This window comes from Haliotis cracherodii, unplaced genomic scaffold (genome assembly GCF_022045235.1).
Source record: "Haliotis cracherodii isolate W230 unplaced genomic scaffold, xgHalCrac1.p SCAF_3, whole genome shotgun sequence".
NCBI lineage: Eukaryota > Metazoa > Mollusca > Gastropoda > Lepetellida > Haliotidae > Haliotis > Haliotis cracherodii.
Genome location: NW_027266286.1, coordinates 15199581 through 15220557, shown reverse-complemented (window position 1 = coordinate 15220557; position 20977 = coordinate 15199581). Strand labels below are relative to the sequence as shown.

Here is a 20977-nt window from a genome sequence, read left to right as displayed (position 1 = left end):
AGTCACTGGTGTCATTGTGTAGTGCTGTGAGTCACTAGTGTCATTGTGTAGTGCTGTGAGTCACTGGTGTCATTGTGTAGTGCTATGAGTCACTGGTGTCACTGTGTAGTGCTGTGAGTCACTGGTGTCATTGTGTAGTGCTGTGAGTCACTGGTGTCATTGTGTAGTGTTGTGAGTCACTTGTGTCATTGTGTAGTGTTGTGAGTCACTGGTGTCACTGTTTAGTGCTGTGATTCACTGGTGTCATTGTTTAGTGCTGTGATTCACTAGTGTCATTGTGTAGTGCTGTGAGAGTGCTAAATGACATCAAATTTGGGTTCATCTGTATTCTCATAAATGGTGCAGATAATCGACCATTAATGGTAACACATACATGTTTAACATTTGAATATAATTCTAAGATATCAAATCTTAAATGGACAAAAGTTAGAATTTAAAAAAGAGAGGACCACTTATGAGACCGTATGGGTAGCCCCAGTATGGTATATAGAGTGGTGTTTACAGCGTAATATATTTAGTGTAGTATATATCCTATATATATATATTGGAGGGTGCTGCAGTAAGCTGGATACAGAGTCATACCGCTAACACTTGCGTCATTCGTCCCGGGTAAGACTCTTGGCTGGCCCTAGTTTTTAGCTAAGCGGTTTTCACCAAATGTGTAAACTTCTACAGCTGTAGAACTGGATACTGGTTACACTTTAAAGCGGTCTCAAGTCAATCTCACTCTAAGACTCACCCAAGACTCAATAACACAAAATAACGTTAATACACTTTATTCAATGTTTATACATGTTCTTGTCAAATAGGACAACATATTTACTTGTATATTAAACAAATGTGTATACATGAATGAGAGCAAACACTCGTGTATGAATAATATCATAAGCAATAAGGCCAGGGTGAATTAATTTTTGGATTATCATGTTGGGATTAAGCAAAGCTTGAAATGAGGGCTCGATGGTCTAAAGCAGTAAAGGGGCGGTCGGGCAGCCTAGTGGTTAAAGCGTCCGCTCGTCACGCCGAAGACCCGGGTTCGATTCCCGACATTGGTACAATGTGTGAAGCCCATTTCTGGTGTCCCCCGCCGTGATATTGCCGGAATATTGTTAAAAGCGGCGTAAAACCATACTCACTCACTTACTCACTGACTACAGCAGTAGTACCACAAACACTTTCCATTCGTTTCCTTGCGACGCCTTAAAGCGAGAATAGACAAGTAAATAGACCGCCTAAGTGGTCTAGTGCATAGAGCAATAAAACCGGCATTAGTCCGGACAAGCACACACACGCACGCACGCACGCACGCACGCACGCACGCACGCACGCACGCACACACACACACACACACACACACACACACACACAAACACACAAACACACACACACACACACACACACACACACACACACACACACACACACAAACACACACACACACACACACACACACGATTGAACGTCGTTGTACAAGTGCAATAATCTTGTTGAACTCCATTCTCCTCACCTCAATCATACTGCGACAGATTTAACACGATTTTCAAATAGATTCAAATTTTCTACTGGTATTGCAACAACTGAGAGGTACTTATAACGCCCATCAATTTAGACTCCTCGCTCTGTGGGGCGGTCGGGTAGCCTTGTGATTAAAGGGTTCGCTCGTCACGCCGAAGACCCGGGTTCGATTCCCGACATGGGTACAATGTGTGAAGCCCATTTCTGGTGTCCCCCGCCGTGATATTGCCGGAATATTGCTAAAGGCGGCGTAAAACCAAACTCACTCACTCACTCACTCACTCACTCACTCACTCACTCCTTGCACTGTAGGGCATGAAGATTGCGCCTTCACGCCAGCCTAGTGATTTCAGCAGCTGGTTTGACAAGGTGTAAAGAAGCAAGCACGGAATATTCGATTATTGCCTGTTAAAAATATAAGAGATGAATAAAAGTAAATGATTAACATTATTTTGTTGGATGATAATGTCTATGTCCAGCGTCAGTTTATATATATCGATGTCCATGGACACCGGCCATCCTCCGATAAATCGGTTAATCGTTACATTAAGACTTGTGTTTGTCACCTATGAATTAACAAAGTCCATCTTACTGTGGGCACAGATAGAAAGTCGTCACAGATACAACTGTTTCGTCAACAAGGATAAGAAACAAGAGCACTGTTTCTTGGAATCAAATTCCTGCTGTCTGGCATTCGACTTGAAATTAACCGCCAACCGTCTGTTTACCAGCGTCAGGAGTTTGCAGATCTCAAGCTGTCCGCCATATTCCCCCATGACGTCACACAAGGTATGGATGAAACAGGAACCGCTCTTTACATTCCGGTAGCTGAAGTAACCTGATGGGAATACACGTTAGAAAACATTGGAAGATTTGGTCACAAAAATGTTCAATACTTCTTCACATCTTTCCTCCTCGTTTTCATTTTTTACAATAAACTTATATGTTCAGAATCTGATTGTCATTGGTGACCTGGAATTATTCGAATTAACTCAAACACGTTTCCACAGTCAGTGCTTCAAATGCAGGTTTCTATATTCCTCCATCACCGATACTGATCGCCGTTATACAATCACATAGCTACGATTCACTCCTTCATAACGTTCCAATAGAGTTCGATGCTGATTTTAGTCGTCAAAGGGAGTTGCGTCCCTTGTGCACGCCAGATACCTTTGATTCTGGATTCTAAAACCGGTTAGCCCAAATTATGTGTCTAGGTTTGTCAGCACCATACCCGTGCTAGTGGGTTTCGCAAAAGTGGTAAACGTCTGAGACCTGCATCACTTCGGGTTTTCCTTCCACATTAAGCAGACACGCCGTGAAATCATGGAATACTGTTCAAAGCGGCGTAAATATGATATGACTATAGCACACATCGATAGTCCAATCAGAGAACGTTGCACTAGGTCAACATCCACAAATGGTGCACCTTCCTATGAAAGTGATTTACCGCTGCCTGTCTTTGTTGAGACGAATATGTCTATTTGATCTTTTAACCAATGATTGCCTATGTTTTCGTGTCGGGGGGAAATCGCGAAGGTTTCCCCCTTCTGTATCCGCCCATGTTATACAGTGGTATGCGTTCGCGGTGACGTGCGACCTATTTTCATAACTAAAAGGACGAAAACTCTTATTTGTTGTGAACATATCATATATGAAATATGAGAATATTTTATATGGATTTAAGGGGAAGAATAAAAACTCTCTCAATGTAATTATATTACAAATTTATTATGTGTAAATAATCACGATAGGGTTATCAGCTAAAGTTGAAACGTTTTCAACGTGAAGTGATTAGATACTACAATATGACCAAGTTATTTGCATTCTCAAATTGCAATTATACAGATTTCTTTCAGTTTTAGTCTTCCTTCCACAAACTTTTCAATCCTAGCAAAGAATACTAGCACGATATCATATTTAATGATTGTCTATATTTGCAAAAGGTTTTGAAAGCTTGATGTAAAGGGATTGTTTTTTGAATAATGTATAATTGATGAAATGCTACACATTGTATTTTATTTGAAATGTGAATAAAAATTTTTTTTTAATATTTAAGAAAAATATATATGAAATATGTATGGTATTTTGACACCTACAGCTATATAAGATAAGTAGGCTGTGTTGGGTAGACGTCAAAAGACGAAACAACTGACTACAGTAGGGGGCTATCTCACCATGCACTGTAGAGTGTATGTACAGGAAGTCCACCTCGTAGGGTAGGTTCTGGAAAAGACCTTCCTCACTCTCGTTGTCGTTGTCGTCATCTTCATCATCCTTACTGTCAGAGAAGACTGCAGCATCAGCAACATCCTGTCCCTCGTCCACCTGATCGCCCTGACAGGCCTGCAACAACCAGGGTATTACAAACGAATTATAAACGATATATTGTGAGTATTTACATCGCACACAGGCAGATTCCTATCGTGACCCGATTCGACAAGGCACTATATTATTTTTTGTTTGAGTCGATCGGACATATTGTACAGGGGCCCTCACAATACAACTGGTGAATGGTGAATTACCTCCCTTGGTATGTGATGGTCTGTCCCTTGAGGTGAACTGAAATTGGCTATTGCACTTATATAGCGACGTGTGTGTGTGTGTGTGTGTGTGTGTGTGTGTGTGTGTGTGTGACTGCTTGTGCTAATGTCGGTTGATAATGCTATCCCACTGGGTACCATGCCTCAGTTTAACATGGATACCTCACTTACACACAGTATACCGACTCCGAGCCGACCAGTCTTGTTTTATCCCCTTAATGACGAGCGCTAGGCAGGGTAACAACACGGGGGCGATCCTGTCCTTTGAGAGCAGAAAACTGTAAAACTTCTTAAGTCTTACGACATATACCCAACCACCATATAAAACTAATCACAGAAATGCTAACATCCTCAAAATGGATTCTTACATTAAGAAAGAACACATCCCATAGTCGCCCTGTACGAAACATTTAAGGTATAGCACATATGCACAAGACCAACACGCCTAAGACGGTTTTGAACAAGTACGATCTTCCTTGCATTTCAACTCATTGAACCTGTCTGAGATGCCGTTCATTTTCAAAGTAAAGTATGAGATTAGAACTGTTATCTATTTTTCTTGAACCGTACAAAACGTGAAAGGTTGATCCTGTCAGACAGTCTACCGCCCTAACCAAACTTATAAGGAATTACGATTTTCATCCACTTCTTAACTGTCCCGTAGCAACAGGTCCGCTCCACAAAATTAGTCAGAACCAGTTTAAGCAGTATTGTAACCCGAAAGAGTTTCGTTTGGATGTTGCGAATGAGTGAGTATGGTTTTACGCCGCTTTTAGCAATATTCCAGCAATATCACGGCGGGAGACACCAGAAATGGGCTTCATACATTGGCCCCATGTGGGGAATCGAACCCGGGTCTTCGGCATGACGAGCGAACGCTTTAACCACTAGACTACCCGACCGCCCCTAATATGGAGAAAGTAGAACGTATATGATTGGATGATATTATCAAATATTGACATCATTTCCAAATCTGAGTCAACCCATAGCATACCCTTGACCAAGCTTTTCAATATTTAGTCTGTATGGATTAGCATCAGTTACGCTAAATGTGGCTACTTTCAAGTAAATGGCGTCAACTGCCATGTGTCATCGCAGCCTGCAGTTCCTTACGTTTACTACAGGAGCCGGCCATCATGTATAACTGTACTACAGCTTCTTCTTACTGATGACCAAGATTGCTCTTTCTGGTTATGCTGGGAGTCACTGTCGCCTTGGTTTGTTTTGTTCGTTTGTTTGTTGTTTAACGCTGTACTTAGCAATCCAGTGATTGACATCATGAGCATCGATCCACGCAAATTTGGATACGATGACATGCATCAACCAAGTCAGCGAGCCTGACCACCCAATCCCGTTAGTCGCCTCTTACGACAAGCATAGCGGCCTTTTACGGCAAGCATGGGTTGCTGAAGACCTATTCTACCTACTGAGAGTTTTATTCAATGTAAATTCAAAACAATTTTCAAATATTTTCACTGACAGTTTGCACCAAACAAATTTCAAATTATGTAAAAGTATTCACGAGATGTGCTGTCAAAGCAAATTCACCGAACATAACAGACTACATGTATATTTACAAATGCGAAATTCAACTTAGGTAACAACGATCAGTTGAGTTCTATCTGTGTTCTGTCTTCTGAACCTCAGAGGCTGTCTGAAGCAAGCGGGCCTGACGTGAAAGCAAAGCTGGGAGCATTAATGGAGGTCGGAGCCGGATCATGTGCTCCCCCAATAGGTTGTGTACCGTTCTGCCACAAACTGGTCTGCCCAGGAAATGTCCGACCTGTAAACGTGGCAGTTTGGTGTCGATTCCTTCGATGCACCAACCGAATACGGTTGTCTTGTTGACGTGACGTCACACGTGGACGACCAGCTCTTGTCAAGTCATGAGTGTTGCCCTGCTTTAGCTAATGTCTCCAAAGAGAGGATATTGTGTTTCGATCAACATTAGAATGCCTGTCAACTTCGTTTTGCGCAATTCCTGTTTGCAGTATACCAACGGTGGGTAGACGTTGATTTTCTCAAGCCGTGGCATTGCGTAGGGGCTATACGGTTAAACAAAGTGTTTGTATGAGCAACTGATAGCTCAACAATCAGTGTGTGCTGTTCGCGATCAAAAACCACGTGTGTGAGTATCATGCTTCCAACAAACACCAATCCCATTACGGGTCACGTCAGACCGACCTTGCGCGAACTTTGACCGACCAATAGAATGACCAATCAGAAGGCAGCTTTCTCGTGCTTTACGGCACTAATTTCAAATTGGCGACTACGCTTCGAAACATAGTTTGACAAATTCTCGATTACAAATTTGAAACCTAAACAAAAGAACATTCTGGAATGGCTCATTGATGGTCTAGATTGTATGGATTCAGTCGTTAAACCCGTAACTATCGTTCGGAATACCCCATGTTAAAGTTTTCGAGGTTGTATGATTAGAAATCACATTCCGACTGTCACTTTCATGATCTGGTAAGCGACGCTCTCATTGGTCGGATGAAAGGTCGTTCTGACGTGAACCCTAATGGGATGTCTTCAGATCTTTGTTTCGCGGTAGCGAGAACTAAGGTCTGATTTTAATGAGATTGAACAAACACCTACATCGTGAGCCCGGCATGCACATGCATGTACAAATTGTCAATCACGGCCTTAAACTCGAGGGGATGTCTTCATGAATATGTATTGAGAGTTGCATCATTAAATTTCAGAAAAAAACATATTTTTAATAAATTATATGATGTACAGTACAGTTTCCGTTATTATATATATTCCATTTCGGGCGGTGGGAAGCCTAGTGGTTAAAGCGTTCGCTCGTCACGCCGAGAAGCCGTGTTCGATTCTCCACATGGGTACAATGTGTGAAGCCCATTGCTGGTGTCCCCCGCCGTGATATTGCTGGAATATTGCTAAAAGCTGCGTAAAACCATATTCACTCACTCACTCACTCACTATATTCCATTCCAGTATGTCTTGGGTAGCAGAACAATGTCAATAATACGATTCATATAATATTGTATTCTATAAATAATAAGTAGTAATTCTAAAACAGGTTAACAAAAGAATCAAAATATCTTGGAAGACTTACATTGATGATGAATATCTTCGGTTTCCCAATCAGTGTCGGACAACGTCCGCCGGCGAAATACGAGATGAGAGTCTTCATGTGAACTGTTCGCCCGTCCGTGCACGTCACGTGGTCCTCAGAGCCGTGCGTCATGATGACACAGATGAAACAGTCACGCTTGCTGTGGTCCGATGCGGCTTCTGGATGAGAAGAGTGTTTTAGTTTGACCAAAATGATGTACTGTGCCCTGGCAGATCAATGCATTTTTGTTGTTCAACGCCAATGCTTCAATATTCCAGCTATACGACGACGGTCTGTAAATAATCGAGTCTGGACCAGACTAACCCGTGATTAACATCATGAGCATCGCTCATTTGGGGTCAGTGTGTGTGTTAGAGAGAGAGAGAGAGAGAGAGAGAGAGAGAGAGAGAGAGAGAGAGAGAGAGAGAGAGAGAGAGAGAGAGATTGTGCCATAGTTTTAACATGAATACTCAGGACACTGACTCCGACATGTCCTTTGTTTGTTTTGTCCCTTTATGTCGAGCGCCAGGCAGGGTAACAACAAGTACCATCTTCTTACATCTTATGGTGTGACGCAGCCAGGAGCATACGCTTTCCACTAAAATCAACCGAGACAATTGTATTATAGGAGATCAAGGGGGACATGCATGGGGGACTCAGACTGATACGCTTCCTGTGTACAAGTCCTGTACACTCACTCGACATGAGACAAGCCTGCAGCGTGTCCGCTGTAACGTCTTCGACTTTGTCGACGTCAAAGCCGCGCCTGACAAGTGTATCTGTCATTCTCTTGGCATCCACCTCGGCTCCGTTACGGCTGCTGATTGTGCTGAAGCTCTGGTTGCATATTATCAGTGCCAAGCCTCGGTTTTGACGGTTCAGCTTGTACTGGACTGGACCGGAAGTGATGTCACCGAAACCCTTTGAGGAGGTTTTAGTACGGGCATGCACGTTGTGACTCGGGGCTGATGGCGTTGCTCTAAGGACAGAAACATGTTTCACTTTTAAAGCTTGTGCGTTACAAAGCGTCATCACGAGAACAGTACCATGCTGCACTTGACCATGTAAAAACGACTTTGTTAATGGGAGAGAGCCCATAAATACTAGATTTGCACAATATCCTTTTCCAACCAATCCTGTGAAAATTATACAATCGAAAGGAGTGAGTGAGTCAGTTAGGTTCAACGCCGTAATCCAGTTACATCATGGCGTGTCTGCTAAATGAGGGAGGAAGGCCCGAAGTGATGCAGGACGTTTACCACTTTGCTAAAACACGAGCACGAGTATGGTGCTGACAAACCTGGAAACAATTGGGGCTAACCGGAATTCTAACCCTCTAAAATAGGTTGCTGGCGTGCCCAAGGGACGCAACTCTGCTCAGCGAATTGCGGCGCCTTTTGAGGCCTGGGCCATCCGTTCCCCTACGACCTAAATAAAGCAGCTAATGCGGTAGGACATGGGCCCAGCGTCAATTATAACATGGAGATATGACACAGTTGAGTCAATCCTTTACATACGAGTCGGGTTACTAAAATAAGCACGCACGCACGTTGAAGCTTATACACCAGATATAATATCACATACGTACAATAACCATGCGCTCGAATCCTCACACGCACACAGACAGAGATGCTAAGGATCCAACTTACACAGGAGCGTTGGTCCAGCAGGTAGCGTCCACCTCGTCAAAGCCTGTCGAAGGGGTTGAGAACAGACGTAAAGTACATTATTAACAAGTCAAAAGACTTCGAAAACAGATTATATCTCTATGACAGAGTGTGTCAACTCCTTTTTGCATTGCAATGCCGCAGTGCACTACGCTGGATGCCATGACTTGATAATGTTTATCTGGTACGCTGATTAACACCTTTTTTTTGTTCAAAAAGTGACAAATCAATAAAATATTTATCTCAAGTCTTATGAACACGCATGGTTATGCATTCATTGTAAATTCTAAATCTAATTAATAAATACCAGCTGTGTACACTGATCAAGAGATCTTAAGTTGGTTGCCAAGACAAATTAAGTGGTATGTCGGATGCCAAGAGAGGGGTGTTAGTATGCTAATGATAATCAGTAGATATGTTTTTTTAAGTGAGTGAGTGAATGTTGTTTTGAGCCACAGTCAGCAATAGTCAAGCTACATTATGGCCAGGCAACGAGTGAGTATTTATTTGTTTGTTTTATGTTGTTTAAGGCCACACTTAGCAATACTCCAACTCTATGACAGCGTTCAGTAAATAGTCTAGTCTGGACCTGACAACCCAGTGATTAACACCATCAGCATCGATCAACGCAAATGGGATCCATGACGTGCATCAACCAAGTCAGCGAGTCGGACTACCCGATCCCGTTAGTTAGCATCGTCGCCGTTCACGGCAAGTATGGGCAATGAGTGAGTGCGTTGGGTTTAACGCCGCTTTGAACAAAATTCCAGTTACATTACGGCGTGTCAGCTTCATGTGGGATGAAAGCTCGAAGTCATGCAGGTTTCAGAGTTACTGGTGAAACTCACAATCACGGGTATGGTGCTGACAAATCTAGAAACATGATTCATGGCGTTCCCGTCTGGAATATTGCTACAAAGCGGCGTAAAACCATATTCACTCACTCTCTCTATATATTTGTTCTTTTTCTATAAAATCAAAGTCTGTTTGGATGATAATAGTAGGCCGAACCAAATGTGGGTGTGTAAAAATTGTGATCCAGATCTTAAAATGAAATAATCCTAAACCGTGATCTTATAATCCTGTTGTCGTCTGCTTCGCTAACACAATACAACACCCCTGAGTTTCAACACAACTGCGCTACACTTACGTAGTGAATAGCTTGGTTGGTTGGTTTGTTGTTTTACGCCGCACTCACCAATATTCCAGCTATATGACGACGGTCTGTAAATAATCAAGTCTGGACCAGACAATCCAGCGATTGACGTCATGCGCATCGATCCACGCAATTGGAATACGATGACATGTATCAACCAAGTCAGCGAGCCTGACCACCCGACCCCGTTAGTCGCCTTTTACGACAAGCAAAGTCGCCTTTTACGGCAAGCATGGGTTGCTGAAGACCTATTGTACCCCGTATAATCACGGGTATAGTGAATAGCATGTTGCAAAGATACCAAGCAGGCATAATTATCACAGTATTCATTGATCACATAATAATTTCGGCATACCCATCGATATCAATAATAATGAAGGATTATATTCACGCTCAGTTGAGACAGAAACAATTAGCGACCCGCCTGACTGATTTCAACTCGGTCGACATTTAAAGACTAGCTGTCTTACCTCCGTCATCCATGTTGGATTTTCTAAACACGCTTCAGCTGTTCAATTTTGGAAGACTGCCCATTGATCCAGTGAAATATGTCGAACACTGTAAACAATAAGCCTAGACAGTCAAGCCGCCATATATCAAGGCAAGTTGTTTCTTGTAAAAAACGTCGCAGTTGCTGGTAACATGCCAAGAGGCCCTCCATGGGTGGATTTAAAATCGCGACAATGACACGTACGTGACTGAAACAAAAAAAAACAAATAGAAAACTGTTGTTTCGTTTATTATCCTGCTCTATACGGAAGTCGACAATAGTGCCTAGCCGTGAATGACGTTGAGAATTCGTTTTCGGATAAAATCGAACACTCTAAGCCGAAGTTTGACACAACTATTCATATTTAGTAAGGTATCGCCAATAGGTGTTAAACAAACACCACCACCCACCCACCTCTCTCACTCTCTCATTCTCTCACACTGCGTGTGTTCCAATTATCATAGAGCGCGTGCATGTTATAGCTCAATGTCAATCCTCAACTTGTTCACCTCGATACGACCCCTCTCTAGAGGTGTCTTCTTATAGGACTAAACTATGTGATTTTGATGAGATGCATTATAGGGTTGCCTCGTAGTTATCAATAACTTATCATACCACATATCCGGATCTCTTCGTTACTCAACGGTCCAGGACGTCTCATATAGGTATGTATATTTACATAAAGAAACAGTTCGTCAAGGGGGTACGTTTCTTCCTGAATCATAAGCAGATCAATACATCTATATGGCTTACTTATATACATATGACCTACATACATGAGTTCGCCGGTCGCCGTCAGCCGCATGGAAATTTTCCAAGCTGTACGATCACAAGTGGTTTTGCAACGATTACTTGATGTTGATGAATTATCTCCCTTTGTTTGGCGGTCTGAGGGTATGTCAGTGTTCAGATTTCGGATGTTCTGTCCGGTGGCCACCTGCTTAGCACACGACTCATATGCAGCTATGTTGCACTTTTTCTAACGAAGTTGTTGCTTATTCATTTCACCACTACTTCCACCTTGTTTTAGCCCCTTGTTTTAGCCCCGCAATCCCATGCGCCAGACAGGGTAACAACAAGTACCATCTTTAAACGTCTTTTGGTATGACGCCGCTGGGGATCGAACCCCAGACCTTCCGCTCTCCGGGCGGACTCTCTACCATTAGACCACGGAGGCGGTCCTTTACATGAAGATCGATTGTCATTAACCTGCTGGGTGAAGAGTTCCGTGTTGTCCATAAAAAGGTTATATTTTTGGATTGGCACCAAACATTTCTAACATCATTATCATACTTATGGTACTATTATACTAGGATTATACAATCCTGTCCATATTTGACTCATTGCGAATTTCTGAAAATAAAGTAAGAAACATGTTTATAATGTCAACACTGCCTATTTTGGTGAAACTCACAATCACAGATGCTGACAAACCAAGGATCATAATCAGGACCAATCTGGGATTCGAACCCCCGAACAGAGGAATCTGCTCACCTAATGGACAACCCTGGTTTGAATATTAATACAATTCAAATAATTTTATTCATGCCAACATGAATTCATTTGTCGAACCCTTATGAGACCCCATTAGTACAAAGGGGATTCCCCCGTGGTTTCTAGGAACGCGTCCCCGCAGTTACGGCTATTTATAAATCCCATACCATTCTCAAGTATCATAGTGTCGGGGGCTTGATATAGAGGACAAGAATTACTTGAGCCGTGCCGTTTGTTGGTGAACTATTGACACTGATCGACCCGTGTGTTATATCGTTCCAAGAAATAGACAAGAAATGATACACAGTTTATGCAGCTACCTCAAGTACGACATAGACCTATCACCAGGCTTGACAATACGTCGCAGCGCCTGAGATATATAGGTGAGTGGATCTACCCCGTTCGCCTGTCTGAAATTTAAGCGATGTTTTTGTTATTATCAATGATTAATTACTTCCGGGTCGGTTAGTGACAACAACAGGAAATACCCGAATGATAACACATGTCACCTGTCTTGATAACATTCGTTATAAGTAGTTGAAGTCATATTGGGTTTTGTGTTGGTGAGTCTATGAGTTTTGAGGGTAGTACGTTAGATGCGGGTCAATTTGTCTTTTGTAGATTTTTGTTATTGTTTTAAGTTGCAAGATATTTTCTGATTTTTAATTTTGTTGCAGAAACACATCACGGCATTTGCAACATGGCAGGTAGGTTGTGGATGAAGAGCATCAAACAAGTGACCAATAACATGAGTAACGAGCCATGCACACCATTGGGCCACGCTGACACACAGTCAGTCGGCTGGGACATGGACAATCAGTTTTGTCCCCTTTATCTATCATGTCTCATGCATTTGAAATCGTAGGCCTACGAATTCACGTTATATTTACAATAATATAATATGCATGGTGCTTTTATAGATCCCGTATTCGATTCCCGACATGGGTACAATGTGTGAAGCCCATATCTGGTGTCCCCCGCCGTGATATTGCTGGAATATTGCTAAAAGCGGCGTAAAACCATACTCACTCACTCACTGTATAGATCTACGTGATTATATGCCTTGGAGATTTTATATACGAAGTGCATATACACTACGGAGATTTCAGCTAGACTAAAATATGTTAAAAATTATTGTTTCCGCTTATTATGTATTTTCAGATTCTTACGACGAGACGGATAGCTGCAATAGTTCTAAAACCAAGATCAAATACATCGGGTACGATACCCCTTTTTACGTCTCATTAATTCCTATTTCGATTAAGGGTCTTGAATAGAAACAATTATTACACGGCTTTAAATAGTGAAAATAGAAAACGTTTTACACTTCTCCAAGTGCTTGGTCCCTTATTGTGGGACTTGAAATAACAGCAGCCAGTCGAGTGCAAAGCCATCTTCCCGGGGCAAGGGAGTTAACTGACGATAAAAGTCCAGTTGTCACCCTTGCCGAACTAGGCTGGAATTCCAGAGTTACATTTTGGCTGGACTAACGAGTCTATGCATAGTCCAATCAAAATCACGTAACGAACCCGACATCCGGTTCGAAAAAAACATGGATTTCAAATGCAAATTTCGGTCGACTGAAGGATTTGCAAAAAATTGTGTACCGCCAAGTGGGCGTCGACAGATATTTAGCAAATCTTTTCATGATTTTAATTAAGGTGCTCAAGTGATTTGATACACTTTGCGAGGAAAGGCCGCTTTTATTACCATATTGAAGGTCTTGACTGGGCGCCGAAATTTTGTTTGGAGCAATTACAAGTAATATGAGTGGTGGAATCTAATTGGTCAATAGGAGGGACATAGAAGGGACATAACTCGTAATAGACACTGGTGGCGCTACGATTGAGCCTGGAAATTCCAACCTAGTTCGTCAAGGGTGGAATGATTTATCCCGTCCATTATTGTATCCCAAACCATTTTTATTCTTTTCAGGAAAACCAATGTTAATGACAGTACATCATTTCCCTACTACAGTACGTCCTCAGAGTGTGAACTGAAGAAGTATGACGTCACAAGAAACGGGAGGAAACTCGCGGTTGTCATCAACATCACAGAGTTTGAGAGCTCCACGGGGATGCCACAACGCACTCACGCCAAGACGGATGAAGCCGTCATCACTAACATGCTGGAACAGCTGCTGGGATTTGAAATTTTCCCCAAAGAAAACCTCACATTACAAGATCTCATTGATCTCTTCGAGGAAAGTAAGTGCAAAACTCAAACTGACACGTATGCATATCTCGTCTTGTAGAAAGTAGAGGCATGATAAGAAACTCTGCTTGGTACACCGGAGTGTGTCAGTATGGCTTTACGTCGCTTTAGCAATATTCCAGCAATATTCCAGCAATAATTATGAGGAATACGACCAGCGAACACTTAAACCATTTCGCTACCTTGGTCGACTTGAAAGGAAAACTTTGCAATAGTGGCATTAAAGTTATGTGAGCTATGTTCATATGAGTGAGTGAGTTGGGTTTAACGCCGCTTTTAACAGTATTCCAGTTATATCAGGGCGTGTCAGCTTAATGTGGGAGGAAAGCCCGAAGTGATGCAGGTACCACTTCGATGAAACCCAAGAGCACAGGTATGGTGCTGACAAACCTAGAAACATAATCGGGGCGAACCGGGATTCGAACCCACAATCATAGGTTTCTGGCGTGCCCAAGGGACGCAACTCTGCACAGCGAATCGTGGCGCCTTAGACGACTGGGCCCCCCGTGCCCCCCATGTTCATAGGACACGCAAACCTTTTAAACCCCCTCCGGATTTGAAAACGGGGGAGGGGGCGATTATAGCGATGAGCATGTCCGTTCCATCTGACTGTCCATTCCCCGTTTTCCCTTTTAAAGAAAAAGTTAATTGAATTACTATTCATTAATCCTTTAGATTACCATGTCATTGCCTGTCACAATAATTTGTATGGCGTCTCTTAGCTGTGTTATGCTGCTACATTTGTCCAAACTCTGCCAAGGACATGTTCAACAAAGCTCTCCAATGGCAAGGAATAAAAAAAGTGGGGTGAAAAGTGGGGTATAACTAGCCAAACTGCATTTCCATATTGCTCCAGACCACGGTATATGTCATCTCCTGTTTCTATAACATGTATGTTTTTGAATTGTGACAATATAGACTAAAACAAAGGAAATACGCAGATAGCTTCGAACTAAGGGGCTTTCCTCCTTTGCAGGCGTCTTCTAGTTTAAATCTGAATTTTGTGTATCCAGCCAAGCATCAATTTGGATTTTTGGACCGTTCATATTTTTACGACGCACTCCCTAGTATTCCGACTATTTGAAGGCGATTTGTATGTCATCATGTCTGGCTAAAACAAAACAGTATATTGATACCGGCAGCGCCCATGTTGGATGACCTGTATCAATCAAGTCACTGAGCCTGACCACCCGATCCATTGAGTCGCCTTTTTTTAAGCATAGGTTGATGGAGACTTAATCGAATATCGGAATCCCACAGAGCAAAAAAAGGCTTATCATGCAGATGGGTTGGGGTTCGGACCGTCAATATGATGTTACAAATCACAGTTCATACAAACGCTATGTGTTTCCACCTAGTGCGTAGCTGGGACTACAAGCACATAGACACGCTGGCCGTCGTCGTGATGTCGTATGGGGACAACAGGGAGATCTACACACATGATGGCCAGAAGGTGGAGATGAAAGTACTGCTGGACAACCTCAAGGGCAAGAAATGCAAGGGACTTGCGGGCAAGCCGAAGATTGTATTTATAAATGTAAATCAATAATTTATTTCAGATTTATAAGACCAATAAGTAACCAATACTTATGGGTTTGTTTACACTCCGTGAAACCGTTGCTCGTGTTTGGTTTAACGCCGCCTTTAGTAATATTCCAGTCATATCAAAGCACCCCCAAAAGGGGTAGAATAGGTCTTCAGCAACCAATGCCTGCCGTAAAAGGTGACTATATTTGTCATGTGGCGACTAACGGGATCGGGTGGTCAGGCTCGCTGACTTTGTTGATGCATGTCATCGTATCCCAGTTGCGTGGATCGATGCTCAATTCAACCACTTGATTATCTGGCCAGACTCGATTATTTTCAGACCGCCGTCATATAGCTGGAATATTGCTGAAGGCGCTTAACAAACGAACAAACACACAGTGTATCCATTTGGGGATTACAACCCGGGCTTTCTGCCTGTCGGTTGAAGCTTTAAACACTGACGCCACCGCACTGCCCCAAACCCATCAAGTACTGATGATGATCAGATATATGACTCTATGAGTAATGGCTGACCATTGGTGCAGAAAGTTTGACAATACATGTCTTATTTAATCAAAGACACGCTGCCAAACCCAACATAAAAAAGTGCATTGTGAATACTTTGAAGACGTAAAGAATATTACTAAAACAAACTATTACCATTTTAGGATTACAAAATACCAAAAAGTGAAGATATTACAAATTAAAATATGATATAATCATGTTTGTTGAAAAATGCATTAGTAAAAAATCAACCAACGTAGGATATATGCACAACTATGACGGGAAAAAGAACGTCTTGTTACATGTTTCCACAGGCAGGCAATTGGGAAGAATCTCCTGAAGATCTGGATGAAGATTATGATGAGGTTGATGCATGTGTCAGTCCTAATGTGGTGACAGAGCCCAAAGACAAGACCATCTGTATCCCAAAGGAGTGTGACTTCATCCATGTGTACTCGCCAGTAACATTTGGTATGTTAACCTTTTGGCTGTTGTTCCAACTCTTCTTTCCTGATGTTGACTTCCATCACAGACACACTCAACACCAAGGGGGGTTAATGTAAATGATTTCCAATGAAATACTTGCTGTTGGCATATACCTCAGAAACATTGTCAGACCATGTGTCTTGGAACTTGTAACGCCAGGACCGACTTCCTGCATGCTGGCAGTGTTTGTGTGGCATATTACCCTGAATATATACCAATTCTTATGGCCAATGGTGTGTCTGTATCTGACCATTTCACACATGAAACACATACATATTTTCTTTATATGGAAAAAAGCTGTTCTAAATATGTAATTTAATATATATGTGAGGCGGGTCAGTGCTTCTAGGCAGGAACTGCAGGGAAAGCATCTTTCAAGAGTGTTTCATAAAAAAAATAGATGTATACTGAAAAAAAAGGATCAGGAATATATTTGGGGAAGGTTTTTTTTGTAGTGAATACTGAGCTTGCTATTTCATTAAAACCTTTTTGTTTTGTTCATTATAATTTTTCCTGAATGAAGGAGCCAATAAAATCAAATCAAAATCAAATCAAATCTGGTCAGCCTAAATATTATCTTCAACTCTTTGTTCTGAAGGTCACCAAAAGACTGGCAGCGTGGAACAAGGGAACATATTCCTGACAGCTCTGAGCGAGATGTGTCTGAAACTTGACAATGAGCCTCTGGAGTTCTGTGACCTACTTACAAGAACAAACCGCCAAGTTGCACATCGAGTCAGATCTGCCTCCAGCATCCCTGCCAGACCCTGCTTCTTCCTCTCAACTCTCACGAAGGAGCTCTACCTGACACCCAAAACATAGACACCTGGGTGCAGGATGTACACCCTGCTTCTTCCTCTCAACTCTCACGAAGGAACTCTACCTGACACCCAACACATAGACACCTGGATGCAGGTTGTACATCCTGCTTCTTCCTCTCAACTCTCACCAAGGAACTCTACCTGACACCCAACATATAGACACCTGGGTGCAGGCTGTACACCCTGCTTCTTCCTCTCAACTCTCACCAAGGAACTCTACCTGACACCCAACACATAGACACCTGGATGCAGGATGTACACCCTGCTTCTTCCTCTCAACTCTCACCAAGGAACTCTACCTGACACCCAACATATAGACACCTGGATGCAGGCTGTACACCCTGCTTCTTCCTCTCAACTCTCACCAAGGAGCTCTACCTGACACCCGACACATAGACACCTGGGTGCAGGCTGTGCACCCTGCTTCTTCCTCTCAACTCTCACGAAGGAGCTCTACCTGACACCCGACACATAGACACCTGGGTGCAGGCTGTATACCTGCTTCTTCCTCTCAACTCTCACCAAGGAACTCTACCTGACACCCAACATATAGACACCTGGGTGCAGGCTGTACACCCTGCTTCTTCCTCTCAACTCTCACCAAGGAGCTCTTCCTGACACCCAACATATAGACACCTGGGTGCAGGCTGTATACCTGCTTCTTCCTCTCAACTCTCACCAAGGAGCTCTACCTGACACCCGACACATAGACACCTGGGTGCAGGCTGTACACCCTGCTTCTTCCTCTCAGCTCTCACGAAGGAGCTCTACCTGACACCCGACACATAGACACCTGGGTGCAGGCTGTATACCTGCTTCTTCCTCTCAACTCTCACCAAGGAACTCTACCTGACACCCGACACACAGACACCTGGATGCAGGCTGTATACCTGCTTCTTCCTCTCAACTCTCACCCAGGAGCTCTACCTGACACCCAACACACAGCTTCCTAAGTCAGGCTGTACACACAAGTAATGATATTCAACACGCGAAGCCTAGGGTTGTGTGTGCAAACACTGATCAGACAATACAGGTTCTCCAGGGACCCAACCCAGCTTGTTGCAGACTACACACAAGTCATGACTCTGCCTACATGTAATATACTACTCAAAAGAAGTTAAGAACCATCCAGTTTTTCTTATTCTGTAAAGTTAATCTGTCATGAAAGAATCAGGTGGTCTTTAACTTCTTTGAGCAGTAAATATACTGTAAAAGCTTTATTTCTGCGCCGTTAAAATATTGCGAATACCACACAAAAGACAATACTAAGACGAGATATTTTTGCGAGTTGCCGTGTTGAGATGACCCCTCAATTACCAAACAATAGACAGCTTCTCTCCGAAGCTAGTTAATCTGAGTTGGCCGGAAAGTTAATAATTGATAATTGACTCAACTCAGTGTTATGACTGTGAGTTTGAATGCAAAATATATAAGGATTTTAATGAAATTGCAAAGGACACTGAGGGGTTGGAAGCGAGGTTGGAAGAAGGCAGGATTACTGTGAGGTAACAGTGACACTAATTGGTCTGTTTACACTGGCATTTGTGATGTATTGTGTGACCATTCTGCATTCATTTGTGTTTTTAACTTTTTGAGTAACCTGTGGTTCTGGTTGATGATTTCAACATTTGATGACATGTTGCAATGAATAAAGTATGTATGTATTATTTATTCTTATTTTTGCGTTTTTAATTTTTGAGATTGAGTCTCGTTCGCAAAACTCGCAATAATAAAACGGTCGCAAAAAATTCCCTGTTTACAGTATATAGGTCAAGTAACAGGCTGTACTGTTTCTGTTAACAATCAGCATGCGAAGCCAAGCATGAAGACATTTATCAGACAGTATAGGTACTCAATGAATCAAACAGCCATCTTCTATTGTACAAGGGCAGTGTATTGCCATGGTGGTCTTTGTGGACATGTAAATGTTTTGTTGGTTCTCCAACAGTGCAGTATGCAATATTACAGCTATATCACCACAGTTTGTAAATAATCATGTCAAACCAGACAATTAGTGGTTGATATTATAAATGTATGTTTAATATTGTTGCAGTAAATATATGTATTTACTTCTGAGAAGACTTTGTTCTCTTCATGTGAAGACTGCAGTGGCCAGAAACTATATACGATGTATCTGATCAACCATTTAGTAAAGTTTTGTACTTGTATCTTTTCATTTTCTAATCAATCAAACATGGAGCGTTGAAACAAGTAAGACAAAAGAACTTTTTTTATTCTATTTTTTAGTTATATCATGGTGTGTCAGCTCAGCCTATAGTGAAGCAGGTCAAATACATTTTCCACTTTGGGAAAACAAACGGGCATGGGAATCATAGTATGGTGCTGACAAACCATGACACAAACTCAGGGTTGATCTGGATTCGTACCCACAATCACAGGCTTGTGGCCTAGGTTCCTACCCACAAGCACAGGCTTGTGGTATGGATTCCTACCCACAATCACAGGCTTGTGACCTGGATTTGTACCCACAATCACAGGCTTGTGACCTGGATTTGTACCCACAATCACAGGCTTGTGACCTGGATTTGTACCCACAAGCACAGGCTTGTGGTATGGATTCATACCCACAATCACAGGCTTGTCATATGGATTCAAACCCACAATCACAGGCTTGTGACCTGGATTTGTACCCCCAATCACAGGCTTGTGGCCTGGATTTGTACCCCCAATCACAGGCTTGTGGTATGGATTCGAACCCACAATCACAGGCTTGTCGTATGAATTCGTACCCACAATCACAGGCTTGTCATATGGATTCAAACCCACAATCACAGGCTTGTGGTATGGATTCATTACCACAATCACAGGCTTGTCATATGGATTCAAACCCACAATCACAGGCTTGTGGTACCTGACAACTGTGCCACCTGTACCCCCAGCTGGGATCAGAACCCTAAAAAGCAAAAATCTCTTGCTACAAAACAGTGTTCAGTAGGAAATGCTGCTTCCCCTTTAGGGTTCCACCTTGAATCCATTCCAAGCATTAGTTTGACACTTAGCTCTATTTAATTGTTCCTGCCATAGTTCCTCAAGTTGTTTGTTCCTGTGGTTACAGGTGCAACAGTTGCCAAGATCTACAATCACATCCATTGTTTCTGTAACTGAGAAACAGCATATTTCTCCACAAAAAAAACTCCTTCAAATTGACTGTTGTAATATTTATCATCCATATGTACAGGTATGTCACATTTGTACAGAGAACAGGACAGCACACAACTTAGGTCTGTACACAATAAAACAGTAGAGTGAGTGAGTGAGTGAGTGAGTGAGAGAGAGAGACAGTAAGAGAGAATGATAGTGAGGACTTTCACCTGTCTTGCAGATACCCCCCTAACTAGACAGAACACTGGACATCACTGAAGAATGTGTAAACAAGCAGAGCTCCAGATAACTTTTTGAGCAATAAATTTTTTACTCGAAGGCTTCTATTTTAATTGGGTTATTACATTTTTCA

General features: G+C 42.4%; 2 protein-coding genes across 3 annotated transcripts; one reads left to right on the top strand and one right to left on the bottom strand.

The window, feature by feature from the left end:
• Positions 1-1794: 1794 nt before the first annotated feature.
• Positions 1795-10551, bottom strand: LOC139475022 (caspase-3-like). Its single transcript, XM_071258238.1, has 6 exons — positions 10437-10551; positions 8793-8835; positions 7842-8122; positions 7144-7322; positions 3693-3861; positions 1795-2353 (listed from the first exon to the last, which is right to left on the bottom strand). The coding sequence occupies exons 1-6, from the start codon at positions 10447-10449 to the stop codon at positions 2130-2132; spliced, it is 909 nt and encodes a 302-aa protein (XP_071114339.1). The 5' UTR covers positions 10450-10551; the 3' UTR covers positions 1795-2129.
• Positions 10552-12196: 1645 nt separating this feature from the next.
• On the top strand, positions 12197-18930 carry LOC139474571 (caspase-3-like). Of its 2 annotated transcripts, none has more exons than XM_071257635.1 (7): positions 12197-12333; positions 12628-12657; positions 13112-13169; positions 13886-14157; positions 15523-15701; positions 16510-16666; positions 17280-18930. In XM_071257635.1, exons 1-7 carry the CDS (start codon positions 12261-12263, stop codon positions 17501-17503), a joined length of 993 nt encoding a protein of 330 aa, XP_071113736.1. In that variant the 5' UTR covers positions 12197-12260; the 3' UTR covers positions 17504-18930. The 2 variants fall into 2 exon arrangements, with proteins under 2 accessions (XP_071113736.1, XP_071113737.1); XM_071257636.1 differs by lacking the exon at positions 12197-12333 and adding an exon at positions 12432-12513.
• The last annotated feature ends 2047 nt before the right edge of the window (positions 18931-20977 follow it).

Coding starts and splice junctions, on each gene's coding strand:
- LOC139475022 (XM_071258238.1), bottom strand. Junction 8,123..8,792: donor TGCTGGACCAACGCTCCTGT/GTAAGTTGGATC, acceptor TTCTGTCCTTAG/AGCAACGCCATCAGCCCCGA. Junction 3,862..7,143: donor CGAAGATATTCATCATCAAT/GTAAGTCTTCCA, acceptor TGGTTGTTGCAG/GCCTGTCAGGGCGATCAGGT.
- LOC139474571 (XM_071257635.1), top strand. CDS start 12,261: ATGCAGCTACCTCAAGTACGACATAGACCTATCACCAGGCTTGACAAT. Junction 12,334..12,627: donor GCAGCGCCTGAGATATATAG/GTGAGTGGATCT, acceptor ATTTTGTTGCAG/AAACACATCACGGCATTTGC. Junction 13,170..13,885: donor ACCAAGATCAAATACATCGG/GTACGATACCCC, acceptor TATTCTTTTCAG/GAAAACCAATGTTAATGACA.